Below are 22,442 nucleotides of genomic sequence, written 5' to 3' on the forward strand. Positions count from 1 at the left end.
AAAGTCATGCCACCATCCAGTGACCTACTTCCTCCTGAAGTTTCCAGACGTTCCCCCACACACACAGCCAGTGACCTACAGTGACCTACTTCCTCCTGAAGTTTCCAGAAGTTCCCCCCCCCCCCCCGCCCCCCCCCCCCCCCCCGCGGAAAAAAAAACCCACCAGCTACTGGATGCCAGAGTTGAGCATGGAGCCTTAGGTCACTTTGTACCCCCTCAATCCAAGTTCATTTGGAATGTGAAGTATAATCATTCCTTCTCATTAACTCCAAAGTCTTAACTTGTTCCAGCCCGCTTCAAATTTCTAAAGCCTAGTCTCATGTAAATCAGATGCAGATGAGGCTGGTGCTTTCTCTTCCAGACAGGAATCTGTGAAATCAGTATATACCCTGAGGTTTCTAAAACACAACGGCCAGACAGGCATAGGAAACACAGTCTCATTTGGAAAGGAGGAAAACAGACTGCTGGTCCCAAGTAGATGTGAAATCCAACTGACTGAAGGTGCTGCCTTTTTACAGGGAAACACTACCTTCATTGACTCCTTGCCTCAGTGAGGATCCAGAAGCTTCTGCAACCCTTTTAAATCTTTCTATATATGTATGGGTCTGTGGTTTCAAGAGTGATGCCACTGTGTGGGCTTTTAATATCTGCATCAGTGATCCAAGAGTGGCCCCACTGTGTGTATTTTTATATCTGTGTCAGTGGTCCAAGAGTGGCCCCACTGTGTGAGATTTTATATCTGTATCAGTGGTTCAAGAATGGTCCCAGCCCCATAGAATCAGTCTATGATGACTGACAGAACTTCCACTCAGCAGGTCACATCCTTTGGAATCTAAGTGGAAAAAGCCTTGGATTCTGTGATTACCACACAGACATCAATGAAGTTTAAGGGCTTGTACCTTCCAGAGCAGTAACCTGGGCTGCACAAGAGCCCACTGGATACCTTGCAGCAGAATGTTGGGAGCAGGGACCTTACAACAGCAGACGGATGTTTGGGTACTTAGGTACCCCTCTGGACATCTCCTCAAGGTCCTAGCTGTTGGCATACAGGCAATTCCACCAGGCTCCTTCCAGGGCCCTAGCAAGGGCTTAAGTCATCACCTGTGGCCATCACCTGCCCTGGCTAGGTGCTTCAGGTGTGGGCTGCGTATAAAAGGACCACAGAGAACTCTCTGTCCCCAGGAGCTCCCAGTGAGCTCCCTCTCCCCCTTTCTGTTCTTTGTGCCCCATCCTCTTCTCTGCCCGCATGGCTCTGCTCCTGTCTGCCTGTCTACATTCCACTCATCTGTCTCTACCCCTTCCCAGGTCACCACTCCCCTCCCTTCCTCCAGTAAACCTCCTTTAAACCAGATCTGCTGCATGGTGTGATTTCTCAGGGACACACCTTGGCACCATGGTACCCCTCACTGCATCATATCTCATAACACTAGCTTGTCTTGAAAACCCTAAACTGCCTTCAGCACATTCTGCCATTGTGTACTGAGGAAAACCCATTTTCCTCTGTCCATAACAGGTTACTTAGCCACTCCTTGGCGATTCCTTCCAAATATGATTTACAGTCATAACATGGTTAGGCTGAGTGTTTGAACTCATTCATTCTGCTTCCCTTGAGTTGTAAGTTTTGCCTGTCAATCATTTCCCTTCGCTGCAGTCACTGCGTACAGTTAGAGGGATCCGGGCAGCATCTTGACTACTTTGCAGCTTATATACCGTTTTTTTCCTCTGCCAAACATCCCAGTGTGTCACACTTTTGCTCTGACTTCCCTAGAGTCCTAGGACTTAGGTCAGTCAAAGTCTTTGGCACCATTTTTCCCCCTAAGAGAAGAGCTTTTGGTAGTACTTGTTTGGGTTTTTAATTTAAAAAATTTTAATTAAAAAATAAAGCAAAAATCAAAACAAACAACAACAAAAAACAGGCTCCTGATGGAACCTGTGTTAGCCTCAAGTGCTATCTCCCTGCCTCCGACACTTCAGTGCTGAGACTCCAGGCACTCTCCACCAGGCCCAATTTACAAAAATAACCTTTACTCCCATTTCCAGTGTCCTTTGTGCCTTGTTCCGCATTTCAGCGGGAGATCCTCTGGATGGCCTCGGGACAAATTTCTCCCCGAGTATTACCACCTGCTAACCTGAGGAGGCCTTGGACCTTCCTGCAGCTCCTTTCCTTCTGAACCTTCCCCAGAGTTGCTTTTACCGGTTGATTCACAGCAATCTAGACATTTCCAGCATACCCTTCAAAACTGTTCCAGGCTCTACCCATTACCCAGATCATATGTTTGTTAATAGCTACACCATGCTTGTCTGGTGCCAGTTTTTAGCCTGCTTCTGTTTTGTACTATAATATAAAACACCACACAGACACAGCATAATTTAAGAAGGATTTGTTTTATTATTTTTAATTATGTGCATGTGTGTGTCTGCTTCTGAGTATGTGCATGTGAGTACAATCACCCTCTGAGGCCAAAGTCATCAACTCACCTAGATCTGGAGTTGAAGACAGTTGTGAATTGCCCAGCGTGGCTGCTGGCACTCAAATTTGGCTCATCTGTAGGAGCAATTCTTGTTCACCACTGAGCCATCCTTCCAGCCTGGAGACCTGGTGACTTAAAGTGGAAAAAATCTTAACTCTTCTAGAAGCTAGGAAATACAGTATCCAAGTCCTACACATTTGCCTTTCTACTGAAAACTTCTATATTTATCTGAAAATTTTGTCAAATTTTAATTTTAAAATCTATAATTTGGGGGCTTGAAAGATGGCTCAGTGATTAAGATCACTGGCTGTTCTTCCTGAGGACCTGAGTTCAATTCCCAGCACCTGCATGGCACCTTAAAACTGTCTGTAACTCCTGTCCCAGGAGACCTAACACCCTTACACCAATGCATATAAAATAAAATCAATTAAATTATTTTTTTAAAAAAGTCTAAAATTTTCAGAAGGATAGTTTAGGTCAGGCCTTTAATGGATACTATTGAAAAGATCTCTGTTGGTTTGTCATATGTCTATCCATGTATAATCCTGCACCAAAGGGCACAGGCTTCTTCCCAGCTAAATGTGTTTAGAGGTTTGTCTTCAAATATAGTTTTGGCAGACTCCTTAACAGGACCTGGTTTCTGCAAATATTTCTAAAACTGGTCTTAGGCTGTGTCCTGCTTCTCCTGCCTGAGTTCTGGATGTCAGGCACAAGCAACCACACTGAGATTACACATGGTTGTTGATCCCAATAAGACTTAACTAATTAATGAAAACTATTTGATTAAATTGAAAAACAATTGTTCTCTATCTTCCCCATCAGCAAAAATTAAATTTTACCAATTTGCAGTTTACATACTTTTTGGACATGTACCTTGGGAAATTGAGAAATACTATAAGATCAAAATATATAATAATAAACAAAATTATTCAGGTTTTAAAATATTTGCAAAAATCAATTTAATTATCAGTTTAAGAAATACTCTATCTTTTATATATTACATGGCATGGTAGGAGGATTGATTGAGTATGTACCAGCTGTACAGTATTAAAACCATTAATGATCTTCCTTTCTGCCTGTATTTCCCTATGCCATATGTCAAGGAAATGAACTGGTTTGCATTTCCTTGGCATTCTTTTTGAGGAGCTATTAGAGAGCCACAAGTGAGAGCACTGGAGGCTGTTCCTCCCACAGTCTCCCCTTTTCTAACTGTTCACCTGCTCAGTAATGACTGCCTCATATGCTCATGCACTTCACTGCCCCTATTGCAAGGCTCTCCTCTTGGACATGGACAACTGGGAAAGCGGCCTTCTACAAGCTGAGTGGGAGATTGGGCATCATGGTTGAAGCTTCCTTAGTCAGCTGAAAAGAGAGTGATTTGGCAGTTGTAGAACTGTTCAGTGTAAAATCTGACTCTAAGAAATGGTGTGTAGATAGGAGCCTTACGCTTTCTATGTTCCTCTTAACCAGTGTCTTCAGGCCTTCCACAGAGGGAAACACAAACCTAGATTTCCTTAGATCCCTTACAGTTTCCAGGCAATAATTTGAAGGAGAGAAACTGAAGCCCAGAGATGTAAATTTACTAGCCTGAGGTCATGTACCTAATCAAGATATAAATCTTCACCTTGGTCTGCCGGCCACCTTTCTCACATGATGGGAAGCCATTATGTCACAATTATTTATCACATCCTGCACAGCTACTTTAGACCTCTCTGTTTAAATTTTTGTTGACCTTGTACAGGGGATGTGCTTTTATGGTTACCATCTCCGGAATTTAACATGCCTATTCATTGAGCATCTACTCTGTGAACCTTTGTGCTCACATGTTCCTTTCCTGCATAAGGAAGATACCTGTCACATGAAAGTCTTATGGCCTTCGTTACAGGGAGTCAGGATCTCTTTCCCAGCTTTGATGACTTCAGGACAAAAGGCAGAAGGAGAGCCAGAGGCCTCTCAATTCTGCTGGCTTTCAGCATGTCAGATCATGTCATTTCTCTGCCTGCCAATCATGTTTATTGAAGGTCTGATAAAGAATATACATGCTTCTTTATTTATTGACAGTAGAATCCAAAGAAAGCTAGAGATTGAAGGATGGGGACAGTTCTACAAACAACACTATTTAATGTCATACACAGATCTAAAAATGAGGCATTCACTGACAGTTTTTGAATCACAGGTAGTTATTTCCTGAAAAAGAAATTTGAAGAGTTTGGTGATGGGAAGAAGGGAAAGAATGCAATGTATGTTTGATTTATAGCCAAAATGGGGTTTTTAATTTTTATTCTTTTTATATGGAAATTGTGAAATAAATTCTGAAGTGATAGCTGATAATATCCTTTTTTCCATAACAGGACAGACATGAATCAGTTGATGCTCAAAATACTTGTCATCTGTGGCACATGAATATAGAAGCCCTTCCAGAGTGGATAAGCTGCCTAGTACAAAAAGTAAGTTAGTTTCTTGGTTCCAGAGTAAGGTTAAGAATACACACCCTTCAAGCTACTTAGACTCTCTTTTCTTTCTTAGATGAGTTTGTTTCAAAACACAAGAGTGATTCTGTTGCTCTTGATTACACTTACCGGCTTGTCCGTTCTTTCTGGGGCATTTCAGTACTTTTCTGTGCACCTGATATTTCCAGCCTCTAAATGTGCTCCCAGATACTAACCTGGGTTGTTCCATTTCTATTGTTCTTTGTTTTCAGTGAGACATTGCCTAGCAACTGGCAACTACTGTCCATCTTCCTGCTGCCTTTCTCTTCCCTCTGCTTTATATGCCTATTTATGCAGACTCATGCACACAGTATTCCCTATCACTGGTAAATATGCATGAGGATACAACAACACATAAATACATCACACACACACACATGAACACACACAGAGAGACACACATACATACACACTCACAAATATGTCTATAGTTAGCTTGCCCTTTTCTCATTAACTTCTGAGGGCTTCCAACAGAATGTAAACACTGTAAAACCAGAAAATTTTACTCTTTGCTATGCAGTATGTCCTTTGCAACCAGAATAGTACCTGTTATATCAAGTGAGTGAGATATCTTAATGCATCCATCATATATACACACATTTAAAATAAGCTGGATAAGTAATGTCTCTTCTACCGTAATGAGAATGGAAATGTTCTGCTTTAAGTGATATTTAATGAAATAGTGTCAGAAAAAGAACTCTTGTTAACTGCATGTTTTAGGTATTTTATTTTTGCATTGTTAAATTGTCTTGGAAAGTATAAGTAATCTGACCTTTGAGAACCTGTAATTAAATCTCTCCACTGAGTAGCTTATGTTTTTTTTTTTTTTAAAGTACCACATGGTGGCTCTTACTTGAATCCAGGCTTATATTTTGATTTCCTGGGAACATGCTGGCATCCTGCTTCCAAGTGTCCTGAACTTCACAGAATAGATTACAACCCCAAAGAGACCCCACTGTCTTTCTTGACAATTTGAAAAACAGTTCATTAATTTCTAAATCGAATATAGAAATATGCTCTCTAAGCTAGACGATCGATACCTCTCGGATGCATATAGAAAGCCAGGGAGCTGTTTATTCTGTTGGCTGATAAAGTTTCCTCCCCCTGTGCTTGGCATGCAAGAAGTGAATCAGAACAGACACTTTTCTGTGGGATTTTACTTGCAAATGAAGCTCTGTAGACTGATTTGCTTCCTGGTTCCATGGAGTATTTTTTCTTCCCGTTAGTTCACACTGTATCTGTATTCAGCCTATTGTTCAGACACTTTCTTTAGGAATTCTTGGTTGTTCAGATAGGCCTGATTTTCAGCATCTATCATTCTAGAAGTTTGTAGTTAGTTGCTTATCTCTGTTTACTGGAAGGTTTGTTTGCATTTGTCATTCTGTCTACTAATCAGAACAAACAGAAAGCTAGCCTTTTCAGTTACAGAAAATGTTCATGTGATCTGCTTTTTTTTTTTTTTCTAAACTCATTCTCTGGTCACTTTACAATGAAAGCATTGTCCTTATTTCCCTTTACTACCTGTAGGCCCAGTGGACAGTTGGGAAACTGAATTGTCCTTTCTGTGGGGCCCGATTAGGGGGCTTTAATTTTGTCAGCACTCCAAAATGTTCCTGCGGCCAGCCTGCAGCTGTACATCTCTGCAAGAGCCGGACTGATCATCAAGCGGCACAGGCAGGCAGACTAATGAGGCCAGCGCTGAAACATTTGCCCCGTCCTGCAGTTCTGTCAGGTTGTGATAAGGAAGCTCTGCTGACAGGTGGTGGCTCCAAAACCAAAAACCATAGGCTTTTAAGCATGGCCCGAAACAATAACGGCCTTGGAAGACTCACAGAAGCACTCTGCCTGGAGGTTCGAGCGACGTATTTCGAGATGAAGAATGAAAAACTGCTCTTCAAAGCATCAGACCCCAAATGCCAGCCTTTTGTTCCTCAGCCTGACACCAGCAGGTGCGCTTCAAGAGTTTCTCACAGAAAGTCACACAGTTTGGACCTGAACATCAATGAGAAGCTGATTTTATTACCTACTTTGTATGAAATGCATAGTAAGCCTACTGCCTATCCCTGCCTAAATGAAACAGGACCCATTGACCTTTCGGGCTTGGCTTTACCATGTAGTAAAAGGAGCTGCTCCTTTCAAAACCCACCTAGTTTTGATCCTAATATGCTGCTGCACAGACTTTCAGTGGCTCCCCATGAGACCCAGGCACAAAGGGGAAGAGAATTCCAGTGTGGCCTAGAAGCTTCTTCAGTCTACTCAGATCATGCTAATGCTAACAGCCTGCCATTCCTGATGGATCTGCCCTCAGCGGGGAGGAGCATGCTGGAGGCCTCAGACCAAGAAGAACACCTCTCCCCTCTGGACTTCCTACACTCAGCCAGCTTCCCCTTGGGCACCATTAACCACAGGCTTAACAGAGAGAGGAGCAAGTTGAGGACTCTGAGAAGGCAGCAGCGTCGGCGTGAACGATGGCTACAGAAGCAGGTAAGCACTTTGAAATCAGCTTAGCAAGTGCTCGTAAATACTGGGGTGTGTGGACCAGAATACATGTGAATGTATGCATTCTAAAATCTTAGTTTTAAGTTAGAGATGATGTGTCACTCTGTGTACACGTAATAATTATGCAGCCATCTTTTCCATGGCACTGTGTATATGTTTAGAATAAGCACTGCTTCCATGCTTCATATATGTTTAGAATGAACACTTTGTCTGTGCTTCATATAGAACCCCCTTGCAGTTTTCCCCAATTCTGCTAATATATTAGAAGCCACTAACCTTATGATTTTGAGACTGGATGATTTGTCCCAAGTATTTTAAACATCTATTCCATGTTTGAATTCTTTGCTATGGTTTTATTTCAGGTTGAGTTTAAAAATAAATGCATCTTTGTAAATCTAATCTGTTAAGCATTCATTTTGCATGGCATCTATTTTAACTTAATATCAAGATACTGCATTCGTATGCTCATATGGTCAGGGCATGAATAACTCCACTGAATGTTGAGACATATCTGAAGGGGAGTTTCTCAGACTGACATTTGTAGCAGAGCTTGATTCTTCAGCATTTGAACTACTTGTGTGCTCCTCGCAGTATCATCCTGGTTCTGGGTATGAAAGCAAACAACAGTATTTATCTCCTGTGGAAACCAGTTAAAGTCGGTGGATGACAAGCTGTGGAGTTTGAAAGTTTGGGAGCTAGTATAAACATTTTTGAAGATTACCTTTTTTGTTTGTGTATTAGTCAAAGACGGTAGTTCTTGTTAGTGTGTTCTGTACTAACAACATTCTAAGAATTAAAGAAAACTGAAGCTGCTCAGGTGAACTCATTAAGATCGTATTCATAGACTCAATAAAATAAAATTACTGCGATGAGTACTTCAGACAGAGTAAGTAGGATTTCCTTCTTTAGTTACAGCATAATTATAGGCGTTATCTGTTGCATTTTTGACTTGTTGCTAGTAAGAACATCCCAGTTTGTATTATTTGTAAGTGATAGCCACATATGCACTATAGAAATGAGTATGCTTCTGTATTATTGCTCATGGTAAGATCCTGTGAAGCTATAAAATTAAAAGTGTTTATGGAGAAGTTTATTGGAGATGATCATTCTTCAGAAAGAATATCTTCAAAACAATGTACAGGGCTCAGAAATAATTCTTTTGCAAGTAAGAAATGTTTTAAAAATTGTGAAAATTGGATTTACTATATACCAACGATATATGCAAATGATATCACAGTTTTGGGAATTGATTTAACTCTTTCTTCTGAATATCTCAGATATATCATTAATTATTTCTAACATAAAGTGTTACAGTTTAGAGAGAAGCAAGTACAAAATAAAGTATTGAATTTTTTGATAGATGAAATTATTTCTATTCATTCATTCACACACACACACACACACACACACACACACACACACACACACACACACAGTTTGGCTAGTATGCTTAGCTGATTCATCAGAACTGAGGAATCTGAGTCAGACATGCTACCTGTCAGTGTAGCAACTAACAAACAGGATCCTAACAGACTTCACTGGTAGACACTTATCTACAGACAGGCAAGTGCCCAGTATATGTTAAGCAGAAAATCTGTGAATTTATGATGCTCCCACACCATTGTCAAAGCTAGAAAAAATGATAACTTCATAAAGTGTGTCTCGCTGATTCTAGCAGAAAGATAGATACTAGCAAGAGTTAATAACGGAGATAAAATAATGGCACAATTTGACAAATCATCCATGTTCAATCAAGATTTGTTCCATGAACATTAATCAAATGCCTGCTTGAGGTAGGAAGGCCTTGAGTAGTGACATCCATACAAACAACTGCATTTTCCTTCCTTGCTCTGCAGGGAGGAACCCAGAGATGTGGCCTTACTAGATAACTTTAGCACCTTTGAGCCATGCCCTGGGCCCAGATTCTCCTGTTTCCACTGTTTTTTTTTTTTTAATTAAAAAGTCACACACACAAAATAATGATGACCATTATTAGTAATTAAAACTCATTTTTTCAGCGAAGTTAATAGTTCTGCTGCTGAGGTTTTAGAGACTGTTGTTTTAGAGACTGTTGTAGGTACTGACTGACCCTGTGGACCTCTCTATTGGCATGCTGACAGTCACTCTCCCAGTCTGTGAATTCAACATCTTGCCACTTTTTCTTGTTCATCTTCAGTTTTTCTCACCAGTGTTTTGTTTTTTTTTTTAATGTTGAAATCTTATTAATGATATTTGTCAGAGTTTCAAATAATTGGTTAGGAAAACTAAATTTCTGTCACTTGACATTTTAAATGAAGCCTTGTTTAAGCTAGAAATATTTTCATAACATATACCATGATAGAAATAGTGTTAATATTTTACCCAAAATCTTACGGAATATTCCTTTCAAGAGAGAAACTACAGCCAATTGGATAGAATTGCTGCTCTGTTCAACAAGCATGTATTGACATCATCTTTGGGGAAAGCATGGACTGTGCTGTATTCAGCTACCAAGTGTCCTTCCAAACAAACATAATTTCTTCCTTAATTGTCACGTATTAAAGATATACTTATTCCGGGCATATAGGTCTCTGATGGAAATGTGCGTTTAGGCTCGTCTCATGCCCAGGCAGTGGGAATTCAGGGCACTCCTTTGTCCCGCATGCCTTTACCCATCCTTAATCCACGAGGATTACTAATCTATTCTCCATTTATCTGTTTTAACTATCAATAATATTATAAAAGTGTGAGGTAGAAGTAGAATCACAAAGCATGCACTCTGGAGGCTGACGTTGTTTACGAAACAAGCTTGTCTATGACATTCTTTAGTTTATTCCAGGAATCTCTATCTATAGTGTGTCCCTTTCACTGCCCAAGAGTATTCTGTTCTGTGAATGAGCCATGATTTCTCCAGCATAAAAACATGAGTAGATTGTCTCAGGTGTTAGCAGCTATGAGCAGAACTATTAAAAACACTGATGTACATAACTGTGAATAAATTAATAATTTTTTTAATTGTTCTAGGGTAAATACTCAGGAGTGGGATTGCTGGATCATATGGTAAGTACATATTTAGTTATACAAGAAACTGTCAGATAATTTCCCAGGGTGGCTGCACTGTTCTGAACAGCTGAGAATGGGATTTCTCACATCTGTGCATCCTTGAAGCCAGACAGCTGGTGTTCTTTAACTCTTTCGGTTTTGGTCACTAAAATACTGTGTTTACCGGTGTCATGCTTTGGTTGTAATGCACTTGTCCCTTAGATTTTATGTGTATACCATGTTAGAAAGCATTGACAGTATTACTATATTACTAAAACTAATAGTATAAAAGTCTTAGTATAAAAATTTAAATAAGATTTGTATCAAAGAGAAACTACAGCTAACTTTCAGTAATTCTATTCAACAAAGCTGAGTGGCATCTTCTTCTGATGTGTTCAAATATGTTCATTTGTACAGTTCTCTATAAGCTTGAGGACAATTTTATTACAGTTTAAAGGAAAAATATCTGGGGGTGTACAAGCAGTTAATTTCAGCCCAGTCTAGATGAGGAGAACAGAGGAAAGAAGGAAAAGCCAAACGTGTTAGGGAAGCCATGCTTGGAGAAGAGGTAGATGGAGAACAGGAAGCTCGGCTATTCTTTTTTCTTATTAATTCAGAAGTTGGCAAGACCTTTGAAGCTGCATGTTTCTGGCTCTGTAACAGGCTGTGCTGAGGGTAGAGAAGGAATAGTGCCTCATTAAAGGGATAATTTTTCCACCTGTCTCTTTAGCAGAGTTTAAGGTGAGTCCACGTTCTGAGAAGTAGATCCTCCTGCCTGTGCATGGTCGCTTGGCCAGGTGATAATTGTATTGTCTTAACTAGAAGGAATTTTCCCCTACTGCTCTTTTGTTGTTACTCTAACCAAAGAGATAACCCTTACATCATTAAGGAACCAGAGCATGGATCAGAGCCCCGGCACCCTAGGCATCTCTGACGTCTGCACAGGATGGGGCTGCCAAGAACAAGGGCGTTTCTGGTTTTTATATATATTTTAATTTGATTATTTCTTTTCCAATCAGTCTTGCGAATTCTTTATATATTTGGTCACAAATTCTACATTGGAGATGTGATTTATAGGATAATAATATGTCTTATTCTACCCAACCTGGTTGTCCTTTCATTTATGCTTCAGTATTTCCCTGGGAAGCAAGCTCTGTGTCTTGAAGTCCAGCTTCTCAAATGTTGTTTTTAATGACTCTGTTTTGGATGTAATTGCATACCCGAAAACTCTGGATAGCTTTAGATTATAAAGACTTTTTCCCCAATGTTTTCTCCTGGAAGTTTTATATTCATATTAAGAATTATGATTTTGTTGAACTGATTTGTTTAAATATTCAAAGTGTTGCTTTTAGTAGTGGTTGCTATTGTTTCTGCACCATTGATTGGAAGTACCATCTTTCCTCCACAGAAATGGCTTTTCTGGTTTATTGAATATCAGTTGGACATGTATGCAACTTTCTGTTCCTCTCTGTTCTATGAAAGTTGACCGTTTTCTACTAAAGCTTCATAATAAACCACAAAGTAAGATTCTACGACTCTCCCAACTTTGCTGTTCCTTCTAAAATTTAGTTCCTGTGGTTTCACAGAGGACATTTAGGATGAAACTTTAAAAACAAAATTCTGTTGGTTTGATTGAAGTGCTACATCTAGAGATCAACTTGTGGGTCACAGTGTTTGCTGTGACTCTTCTAGTCCATGAACATAAAAGACCACACACACACACACACACACACACACACACACACACTCCAGATCTTTAAATTTTAATTAGTGTTTGCAGATTTCAGTGTTTAGAACTTACAAATGGTTAGACTTACTTTTATTTTTATTTAAATTATACATTTTAATGTTTAATACTGTTTTGGTTTTGACTTTGCATCTTGGAATTGAGAGAGTACAGGTATTTTGACATCTCTTGTCAGGTTTATCCTTAATTCACATTTTAATGCTGCTTATAATTAGAGATTTTTAAAATTCAATTTTTCAATTCAGATTTCAATTTCTAGGTATTGGTTGTCATGAGCAGAAATACAATGGTGTTGATCTTAGGTTCCCCATACCTCCTCACGTTCAGAACCTTACCAAAATAATTCAGACCAAGGGTGCACAGAAAAGAAAGGGAGACACAACCTCACAGCAAACTTCTTGATCCTCTGACTCTTAGATCTGCAATGGTCTGTGAGCCTTAGGTGGGAGGGTTGTATTGCATCAGTTGGGACAGGGCTCCACAACCCTGCAGTTTGATTGGTTGTAGTTTTTTGTCATGGTCTATGTCTGTTGTACAGAGAATAAAAAAGAAAAGAAGAAGACAGAGGAAGAGGAGACAGAAGAGGAGGAAGAGGAGGAGGAGGAAGGGAAAAGTGTTGGGGCAAAAATCCTCAACAAGCCAAGCTTATGCTCTCAGTATCCTTTCTTCCTTGAGTGTCTTAGGATGCTCAATTCCCCGAGGGCAAACTGTGACAAGTATACAGTGCTGTGCTTCTAGCAAGTTCACAGCCTTAGTACCTAAGGCTTTCATGAGAGATAGGCAGGTACGCATGCACCTTCTACACAAATATGGCAAAGCTTCAGATGCCCAAAGGGTAGCAAGCATTCTGCATTAATCACAGCTAAGGATCACGAATGCTACACTTACCAACCAACATGTTGGGAGGCCTGCAAAATTCAAAATTCAAGCTCTTGCATAGAAAACAAGAGTAACCTTGTAAGTGCATATAGGCCGGTTCTGTTAACTGTTATTTGCTTATAGAGTTCTGGGATGAAGTTAAAAGTTGAAAAATGTGTTTCTCTTCATTATACAAATATGTACTGTTGTAATTCATCTCTCCTGATGTTGGATCAACAGCAGCCTTCATTGGCTTCCAGTTGCTGTTCTCAAAAACCGCCACAAATGCAGCAGCCTAGGACAGTGATAGAGGTAGCATTGTGCAAATGAACCTTTTCTTGCTGAGGTTAAGGTATTGGTGGGGTCCCTGGCAGAACGCTCCCTTGCTTGTTAAAGTGTCCACAGTCTTTCCTTCATTGGCTTATGGTTTATCTGGCAACAACAGTGCTGCAATCTTCCTTTTTTTTTTTATTTGTATCTTCTTTCAGACACTTCTTAAAAACTAAAACCATTAAGCCTATGTGTATGTATGTGCATCTGCCTGTCACATCTGTGTGGGTATTCACAGAGGCCAGAAGAGAGCGTTGCATCCCCTGGAGCTAGAGTTACATGCAGATGTAAGCTGGATAAAGAGAGTGCTGGGAACTGAACTTGGGTCCTCTAGAGGAGCAGCAGCACTCTTAACCTCTGAACCATCTGCGCAGCCCCTCTCTGACACTTTCCTAGTTCCTGACTTTACATTGGGAACATTCATATCATCCAGAGTGACTCTCTCCCCTTTTCAAGGTCCTTAACTCACTTCATATTCCTTAAAAACATCAAAATTCTCAGGAATTAGGAACTAGACATGTCCACAATGGTAACTTCTCAGTATTCTGCCTCCCTCACCTTACTGTGGACAGATACTTTCCTGAGTGCTTTTATTTCATTTCATCCTGGTCTCATTTTTATGAGATAATTTCTGTTACTATGAACATTCATTGGCTAGAGAAACCGAGGCTGAAAGAACTTAAGTAAGTTCTACAGGCCCACCCCTACAACTAAGAGTTCAGCTGCTGGTGAGCTAACCCAGAGGGTGAAGGTATTGGCCATTAAACCTATTGACCTGAATTCTATTCCATGTACACAAAGGGTACAAGGAGAGAACTAACCAACTTTAACCCTCTTCCGCGCCTCCCCCCCTGCCTTTTTGAGACAAAGTCTCATTCTGTAGTCCTGGCTGGCCTGGGCTATGTAAATTAGACCACCACCAAATTTGTACTGAGAACAAGTTTAAAAAGAATCCTTAATCAATTGTTAGTCCAAGATCTATGGGGCTGGAGAGATGGCTCAGTGGTTAAGAGCACTGACTGCTCTTCCAGAGGTCCTGAGTTCAAATCCCAGCAACCACATGGTGGCTCACAACCATCTGCAATGGAATCTAATGCCCTCTTCTGGTGTGTCTGAAGACAGCTACAGTGTACTCATATACATAAAAAAATATATATCTTTGAGATCCTGACGGTGCAGCAGCCCACAGCCTCAGCCAGGGAGTCCCAGCCGCTTTCAATGGAGGAGAAGCCCAGCCAGCCACAGCCTCAGCACCATCACAGCCACCACCATCCGCACCATCACACCCAGCAGCAGCAGCAGCAGCAGTTGCACCACCACCACCATTATTATTTCTATAACCACAGCCACAACCACCACCACCACCACCATCACCAGCAGCCTCACCAATACCTGCAGCATGGAGCTGAGGGCAGTCCCAAGGCCCAGCCCAAGCCGCTGAAACATGAGCAGAAACACACCCTCCAGCAGCACCAGGAGACGCCGAAGAAGAAAACAGGCTATGGTGAAATAAATGGTAATGCTGGAGAAAGAGAAATATCTTTAAAGAACCTCAGTTCTGATGAAGCTACCAACCCTATTTCCAGGGTCCTCAATGGCAACCAGCAAGTTGTAGACACAAGCCTGAAGCAGACTGTAAAGACCAGCACCTTTGGAAAAGCAGGAATCAAAACCAAGAATTTTATTCAGAAAAACAGTATGGACAAAAAGAATGGGAAGTCTTATGAAAATAAATCTGGAGAGACCCAGGCTGTAGATAAGACCGATACTATAGCAATTCCAGATGGTGTTATGTAGATAGGACCGATACTATAGCAATTCCAGATGGTGTTATAACAAATAGTTCAGGCTATATTGCTAATGGTTATGTGAGCAAAGGAGCAGATCATGATGGTAGCGGATCTGAGAGTGGATATACCACTCCTAAAAAAGGAAAGCTAGGCGCAATAGTGCCAAGGGCTGTGAGAACCCTAATATAGTGCAGGACAAGATAATGCAAGAGACTAGTGTCCCAGCCTTAAAACAGGGACTGGAAACTTTAAAGCCTGACTATAGTGAACAAAAGGGAACTCAAGTAGATGGTTTGAAGCCTATTTGGAAATATGAAACTGGACCTGGAGGAACAAGTTGTGGAAAATCTGCTATGGGTGACATGCTTCGTAAAAGCTCAGCTATTAAACCTGGTTTGAGTAGCAAAAAATTTGACGATCGGCCTAAAGAAAAGCATGCCTCAGCTGCTGTCTCCAAAGAGGACTCATGGACCTTGTTTAAGCCAACCCCAGTTTTTCCAGTGAACAATAGCAGTGCAAAAATAGTTCCTAAAATAAGTTATGTGAGCAAAGTTAAGGAAAACCTCAACAAAACTGTACAGAACTCTTCTGTGTCACCATCTTCATCTTCATCATCATCTTCTGGGGAAACTCAGACTCAGTCTTCAAGTCAGTTATCCCAGGTCCCCATGTCAGCTCTGAAATCTGTTACTTCTGCCAATTTTTCTAATGGGCCTGTTTTAGCAGGAACTCATGGAAGTGTGTATCCATCTGGGGGTCAGCCACTACTAACTTCTGCTGCTAATACTTTAACACCCATCTCTACTGGAACTGATTCAGTTCTTCAGGACACGAGTCTGACTTCAGCAGCTGTAGAACAAATTAAGTCTAGCCTTTTTATCTACCCTTCAAATATGCAAAATGCAATTCAAATATGCAAAATGCAAATATGCAAATATGCAAAAAAAATATGTTAACTGCATAAGTAGATCTGCCCTCCCAAACAGATCAGCAAAACCTGGGGGATATATTCCAGAATCAATGGGGTTATCATTTATAAATGAACCCAGTGCTGGCCCAGAGACTGTTATTGGAAAGTCATCAGATCATAAACTGATGGAAGTGACATTTCAAGGAGAATATCCTGCCACTTTGGTTTCACAGGATGCTGAAATAATTCCTTCAGGAACTGAGCATCCTGTGTTTCCCAAGGCTTATGAGCTGGAAAAACGGACTAGTCCTCCTAGTCCTCAAGTTCTAGGTAACATTCTAAAACCTGGGACTACGAAGAGTGGAGCCTTATCCTTGGAACCCAGTCATAGAGGTGACTTGCAAAAAGCAGACACCAGTAGTCAAGGTGCTTTAGTGTTTCTCTCAAAGGACTACAAAATAGAAAATCAAAATCCTCTGGCCTCTCCTACGAACACTTTGTTAGGCTCCGCCAAAGAACAGAGATAACAGAGAAGCCTAGAAAGGAATGATAGCTGGGGTTCTTTTGACCTGAGGGCTGCTATTGTATATCACACTAAAGGTAATTCATTTGTTTCTTTTTCAAAAAAAAAAAAAAATTTAACCCCCCCCCCCTTTTTGAGATAAAGTCATTCTGTAGTCCTAGCTGGCCTGGGCTATGTAAATTAGACCACCACCAAATTTTTACGGATCCACCTGCCCCTGTTGGGATTAAAGGTATGTTCCATTACACATGGCCTACTTCATCTTTTTGATGGCTGAGAAAATCATTTTATCATCCTATACCTTTATTCTTCAGCCATCCTATCTGTCCTTTAAGTAATGCTCACTTGCTGGGTTTCTCTGTTGGATACACCACTCACTATGGAGACCACATAATGAATAAAATACCATTCTCCCTGTGGAGACCCAAGGCAATGAGGAAGATACATAGTTATGGCTAAAATTATACTTACCTTATAACATTGACGAAGACCTTAGGATGTAGTTGAAAATCCAAGTACCCAAATAGATGAAATGCCAAGGCTATCTGGGAAGAATATGCAGATATAAGGAAGTTAATCACAGAGGAGGTGGGCATAGTTGATGGCTGATGGGGAAATGGTGCTGCAGTTGGCTCTGTGCGTGCCACGAAGCTGCTGGTCAGTTCTCAGCACAGCTCCCAACTTTACAGCCAAGTTTGTTGAATGGATGCCCATGGATGAATTGGAGAATAAAATGTGCATCTCGTGCCTCAGCTGTGGTGAATGACTTAAGGGAAGAAACTAACAATGGTTCTTAACCCTGGCTGCAAGTTGAATTCCCATTAAGAGCCTTAGAAATTACCAGTAATTTTCACTATAAAGATTATGTTTCAGTTAGCCTAGAGTGTGTAGGTTATCACTTTGCATATTCAGGCTGCTTTCCCCTCCTTGGTATTGGCAGGATGATTCAGAGCAGGAGGTGCTAGAAAAGTGTGGTGCCAGCGATGACACCGGCATTTCCTAAGTTATCTAGGAGGTACAGCACGCAGTGTTTGCTGTGCTGGCTGATTTATGTGAACCATTAAGTCACCAGACAATAAGGAAGCTCCCAGAAGGGCAGGTTTGTCTAAGTGAGCATCTTCCTGCTCAGAAACTGTGGTGGGAAACAACAAAGAACATCAGGGATCCAGATGATCTTCCTGGTGGCAGACGTGTTCTGTGCCCTCCCCAAAATTCAGCTGTTGCCAATGAGACAAGTTTAGAGCTCTGCCTTAGCAGGAGGCTAGGCCATGAGATCTTCTTGCACATTGATACAGTTCTTTAAAAGTGGGTGCACATGCATATGTGCTGAGGCTGGAGGGTTGTCCATATTTGAGGCCAGCCTGGTCTACATAGAAATCACCAGGCTAGTCTAAGGTACACATCTAGACTCTGGTCTTAGAAATAGCTTTTTCCCCAAACATGACCATCCAAATGTGAGCTGAACAAATATGACACCAGTGGACATGCCAGACTGGGTGGAGAAAAGCCCATGAGGTCCCAACTATACAGAAAAAGTACAGGCAGCTGAGTAAAGCTGGGGATAGGAGAGTTAGTCTTCTCCAGGGACTCACCCATTTGTTGTTCAGTAATGGTCAGTTTTGAAACCATACATAACAAGTAATATAGTATTCAACAGGTTATATTTAGTTATGTGTATACAAAAACATCTATGTATGCAATAACAACCAGTGGAAAAAGAGGCCATGAACTTACAGGAAGCAGGGTAGATGTTTAGGGAGTTCAGAGGGAAGGAAGGGCAGGAAGGAATATTGTAATGAAATGATGATCTCAAAACTAAACAAAAATGTTTTTAAAATCCAGGGAGCAATAAAAATAACACATACACACACACACACCCATCACATATAACACACATAACACACACATACACATACCATATATACACACATACCACCCCACATACACACACATATACTATACACACACACACCACACACACCACACACACCACACACATACACAATACCACACACACACTTGTTTCTTTCTCTCAGCATTTAGTTAGCCTGTTTTTCCAAGCCTCCTACTTTCTGCCAAGTGAGGATGAAGGCAGGAGGCCCTCAGCAGACCACAGGCCAGTGCCTGGATCTGGACCTCCATCCCTCTAGAATTATGAGGAACCATGTCTTACTCTTTATAAGTCATGCTGTCTCACATACTGTGCTAGCCACACAGACAGACTAAGACACTGGATTATTTGTGAGGCTTGTGAGGCTAGTGAGCTAGCCTGAGACATTGAAACTTTATGCTGTTCAGTGAGCGGGGCAAGCTCATGGCTTCAGCTCTTTTGACCTTGTATGGCTCTGGGAACACTGCCTTATGTTTCCATTCTAAGTCTTCGTATATGGCTTCACTTGCCAAATCAGTGAAGGCAAAAATATGCTCACTTGAGGTTCTGACTCATTGACCTATTTCTCCCCTTATATCCTTTAGGAAGACTGCATGCCTTCAGGTATCGTAGAACACCTTAAAACCTTAGAACACCATAGGACACATGAAAGATGTAAACCTTTTAAAGCCACAGCCCGTATACTGAGAATGCAGCAGTGTCTTAATTCAACCCTCTTTAAGCCATGTCTCTGCTGGGAAGAAAGTTGTCACCTACTCTAATCACAGGTGAAGTCAGCAGGGGAACAGCAACCATGGCCCCTCACTGCCAACATGCTGAAAGTCTCGCTTTTGGCTCTGTGTGATCAACTGTAGTTGGTCTCACCTGGATTTTTTTTTTTTACAAAATATTTTAAAGTTAATTTTTAACCTTAAAGGGAAAGTAACTGTGTTATACAAACTGCAAAAATAAACCCTAAAGTAATTAAGTTTAAAAATAAGTCATTTAGATGCCGAATTTAAGAGAGTGATTATCTACCTCTGAAAGATAATCTGGGTTGTGATACAGAGGGCTGAAACTCGTAATCACGTTTTATTTCCTAATGCTAGGCAGTGCTATCACAGACACCATCTTTCCCATCTGTCTTGTATGTCTACTGTTTTATAAAGCGTTGATTCATCATACTGTTGTAATAGCATCATGTCTATTTAGTCATTACTTTGCTGCAAAATGTTAGCTCACCTGCTTTTGTTCTCCTTGTAAAGCCGAAGGGGAAATACAGATCATCCAGGCAAATATTCGTGTATGGACCGGGCTTAGCTTTTAAAAAATAACTTTGACTCATCCCTTGACAGTTTCCTATAATGTACTTGGATCCTATTTAATTCTCATTCTGCCCCCTCCCTCCCTTAGCACTCAGTCCTCTAATAATGACCTTCTAATATGTCTTTGGAATAGAAACAGAATATTTAGTGATCCATGATGAAAAATTTTCACTAAAATAACTGTGAATCTGCTCTACATTTTAGCTGCAATTCAGCTTTTCAGTTCTGTTTGAGTGAAGTCCTAGTTTGTAAAGGTGAAATTAAACACCAGAGGGCACCAAGTCTCTTGGAACAAAACAGACTCATTACTTTGCATGTAAGACTTTCATGTCCTGGAGTACACTGTGGAGTGGTGTATTGTAATCCCTTGAAGATTAACAACGATGAGATTCCATCCTTTGTAAGACAAGAGTTTGCAGAATCAGTTGTAAGTCCCTTGGGTAGTATCAGCTAAGATTCTGCCCCTGCTTTTCTTCTCCCGTTTTGCAAAGACATTTGTTGTCCCTTTGCTCAGAGGGAAAAAAAGATTTTCTTTGGGTTAGTATTTGGGATACTTTTACATATATTAAGTACATTGTTGGGGTTTTCAGTTTGAGGTGTCATTTGCAATTTCCGGGATAGTAGGCCTGCTCCTCAATTCAAACTAAGATCAGTGGCAAGCGGTGTGCTTCATTGCAAAGTAAGGTGTGAGAAAAAAGTGAAATAACATGAGACAGGAGGAGCCGTTCCTTTGACACGTGTTCGTCATTGTTTACTCATGCACTTGGCAAACCATCCTCCACCCCACTCTTGAATAAAATGGTGCTTTCATCAGTTTCCATGACAGTAGCCAATAGCTTCTTTTCATTCGTTACATATTTGTCCATTAAGCATTTAACACTATTCTTGTGCCATAAGTTAAATTAGTTCTAATGATTAGATGTTCCTCTTACCTTCAGCCACAAGGACTTATAATCTAAGCTCTCTTCTGTGAAGCACCATTATCACCCAGCAGAGTAAATACAACACATGTATTTTAAGGTAATAAAACTACTGGCTCCTTCTACATATTTTGAAGGTGAATTTGTTTCTTATTACTGCTATAATGAATTTTAAATTTAAAATAAATTCGCTGTTTTAAACACACAAATGAATTTGACTTCTGGAAGTTAGAAGTCTCAAATGTGCTGAAAGTTAGTCTCACTCTGCAAAAGTAAAGGCATTATCAGGTCTACATTTCCTTACAGAGAATCCAGAGGATACCCATGTAGAGTATATATGGATGCCTCTCTGTACCTTTGTAGAATCTCTCTGCATCTTTGCCTATGCCCATCACTGTCTTCAGACCCAAAAGGCTAGTCTGGCATTTCTGGTTTTGATTCTTCTCTTTTCACCTTCCTTGTTTGATGATCTAATGATTGCTTTGCCTCTTCCAATTGCTCTACAGTAATCTCTTTAAGACAGGGCAATTAGCAACCATAATCCAGTCTTTAGTCCTAATTCCCCACTGCCACTTAGTGTGCTCACGGGCTTCAAATATCAGGATGTGTGTATTCTTTGTGGGTAAGACCAGGGATAGACCAGGGCATCTATTCTGTGTCCTGTAGTTAGAATTTTTTTTCAAGTAAAGAGAGCATTAAAAAGAAGAGCTAGCCATGAATCTTGATGGCTTTTAGACAAATCAGTATTTTTTCTAAATTTAAAGAGACGTTTTCTAAGAGTTTCCAGAGCCATGATTTATTAGTTATATCTTTATCATTACCATGCCAGAAGTGATGAGATTCGTCCATCTGTACAAATATACCCAAAGCCTGTATATATTTGAGTGGGAGATCTCTAGGTCAAGAAAGACAAGAGACGATTTTGTGGCCTTTGGATAGAGAAAGCTGCACTAGAAGACTACTCATGTAATCAACTTAGGACTGGTTGATCTGGTAGTGGTATTAAGCCAGGACTGTAAGAGAAGAATCTAAATTAGATAAAAGTTCACACACATAACTCTGAAGTAGCTCTAGATTATGTCCAGGCCTCCAGACAATGAGAGTCTGTTTGAATACTACAAAAAATATCTACAGACAAGAGGTAAATTTAATGATAAAGAAAAGGCCTTTCAGGTGGTGTGCCTTGTGTTCATTTTGGATTTTAATTTTTGTGCTTGTTACTTAGTAAGCCCAGTACCGTAAAAGTAGTTTCCCCATGCAATATTTTAAACCAACTAAGTGGCACAAGAAAGACATCCTTGGTTTCCTCTCAGATAATCTAAAGTTAAAATGAAATAGATTGTTCAGGTTAGTGTTTTGTTAACTAGATACAAATCAGATTCATCTGGGAAGAGCTATGTCAGTTGAGGCATTGCTTCCATCACATTGTCCTGTAAGCAAGTCTGTGGAACATTTTATTGACTGATGATTGATGTGAAAGGGCCCAGCCTACTGTGAGTGATGTCATTACAGAAAAGATTGATGAGCAAGCCGTGGAAGGCAAGCCAGTAAACAGCATTCCTCTGTGGCTCTAAGTTTCATGCTTTGCGCTCCTTCCCTGAGTTCCTTTCATGTGGGTTACAAGGTAAAATAAACTCTTTGCTCCCCAAGTGGCTCTTGGTCATGGTCTTTTATCACAGCAACAAAAGG

General features: G+C 40.6%; 1 protein-coding gene and 1 pseudogene across 1 annotated transcript in view; both read left to right on the forward strand.

Annotated features, from left to right (window-relative positions):
• The window catches only part of Rnf180 (ring finger protein 180), a 161,953-nt gene that overhangs the window by 35,829 nt on the left and 103,682 nt on the right, over positions 1-22,442 (forward strand). The window contains exons 3-5 of the mRNA XM_028784036.1: positions 4,823-4,918; positions 6,488-7,444; positions 10,463-10,498. Of these exons, the coding sequence (XP_028639869.1) occupies positions 4,823-4,918; positions 6,488-7,444; positions 10,463-10,498 (1,089 nt within the window). The remainder of the gene's footprint in view (positions 1-4,822; positions 4,919-6,487; positions 7,445-10,462; positions 10,499-22,442) is intronic.
• LOC114635448 lies at positions 14,597-16,848 on the forward strand (annotated as a pseudogene).

This window comes from Grammomys surdaster, unplaced genomic scaffold, assembly GCF_004785775.1.
Source record: "Grammomys surdaster isolate TR1022 unplaced genomic scaffold, NIH_TR_1.0 99, whole genome shotgun sequence".
Taxonomy (NCBI): domain Eukaryota; kingdom Metazoa; phylum Chordata; class Mammalia; order Rodentia; family Muridae; genus Grammomys; species Grammomys surdaster.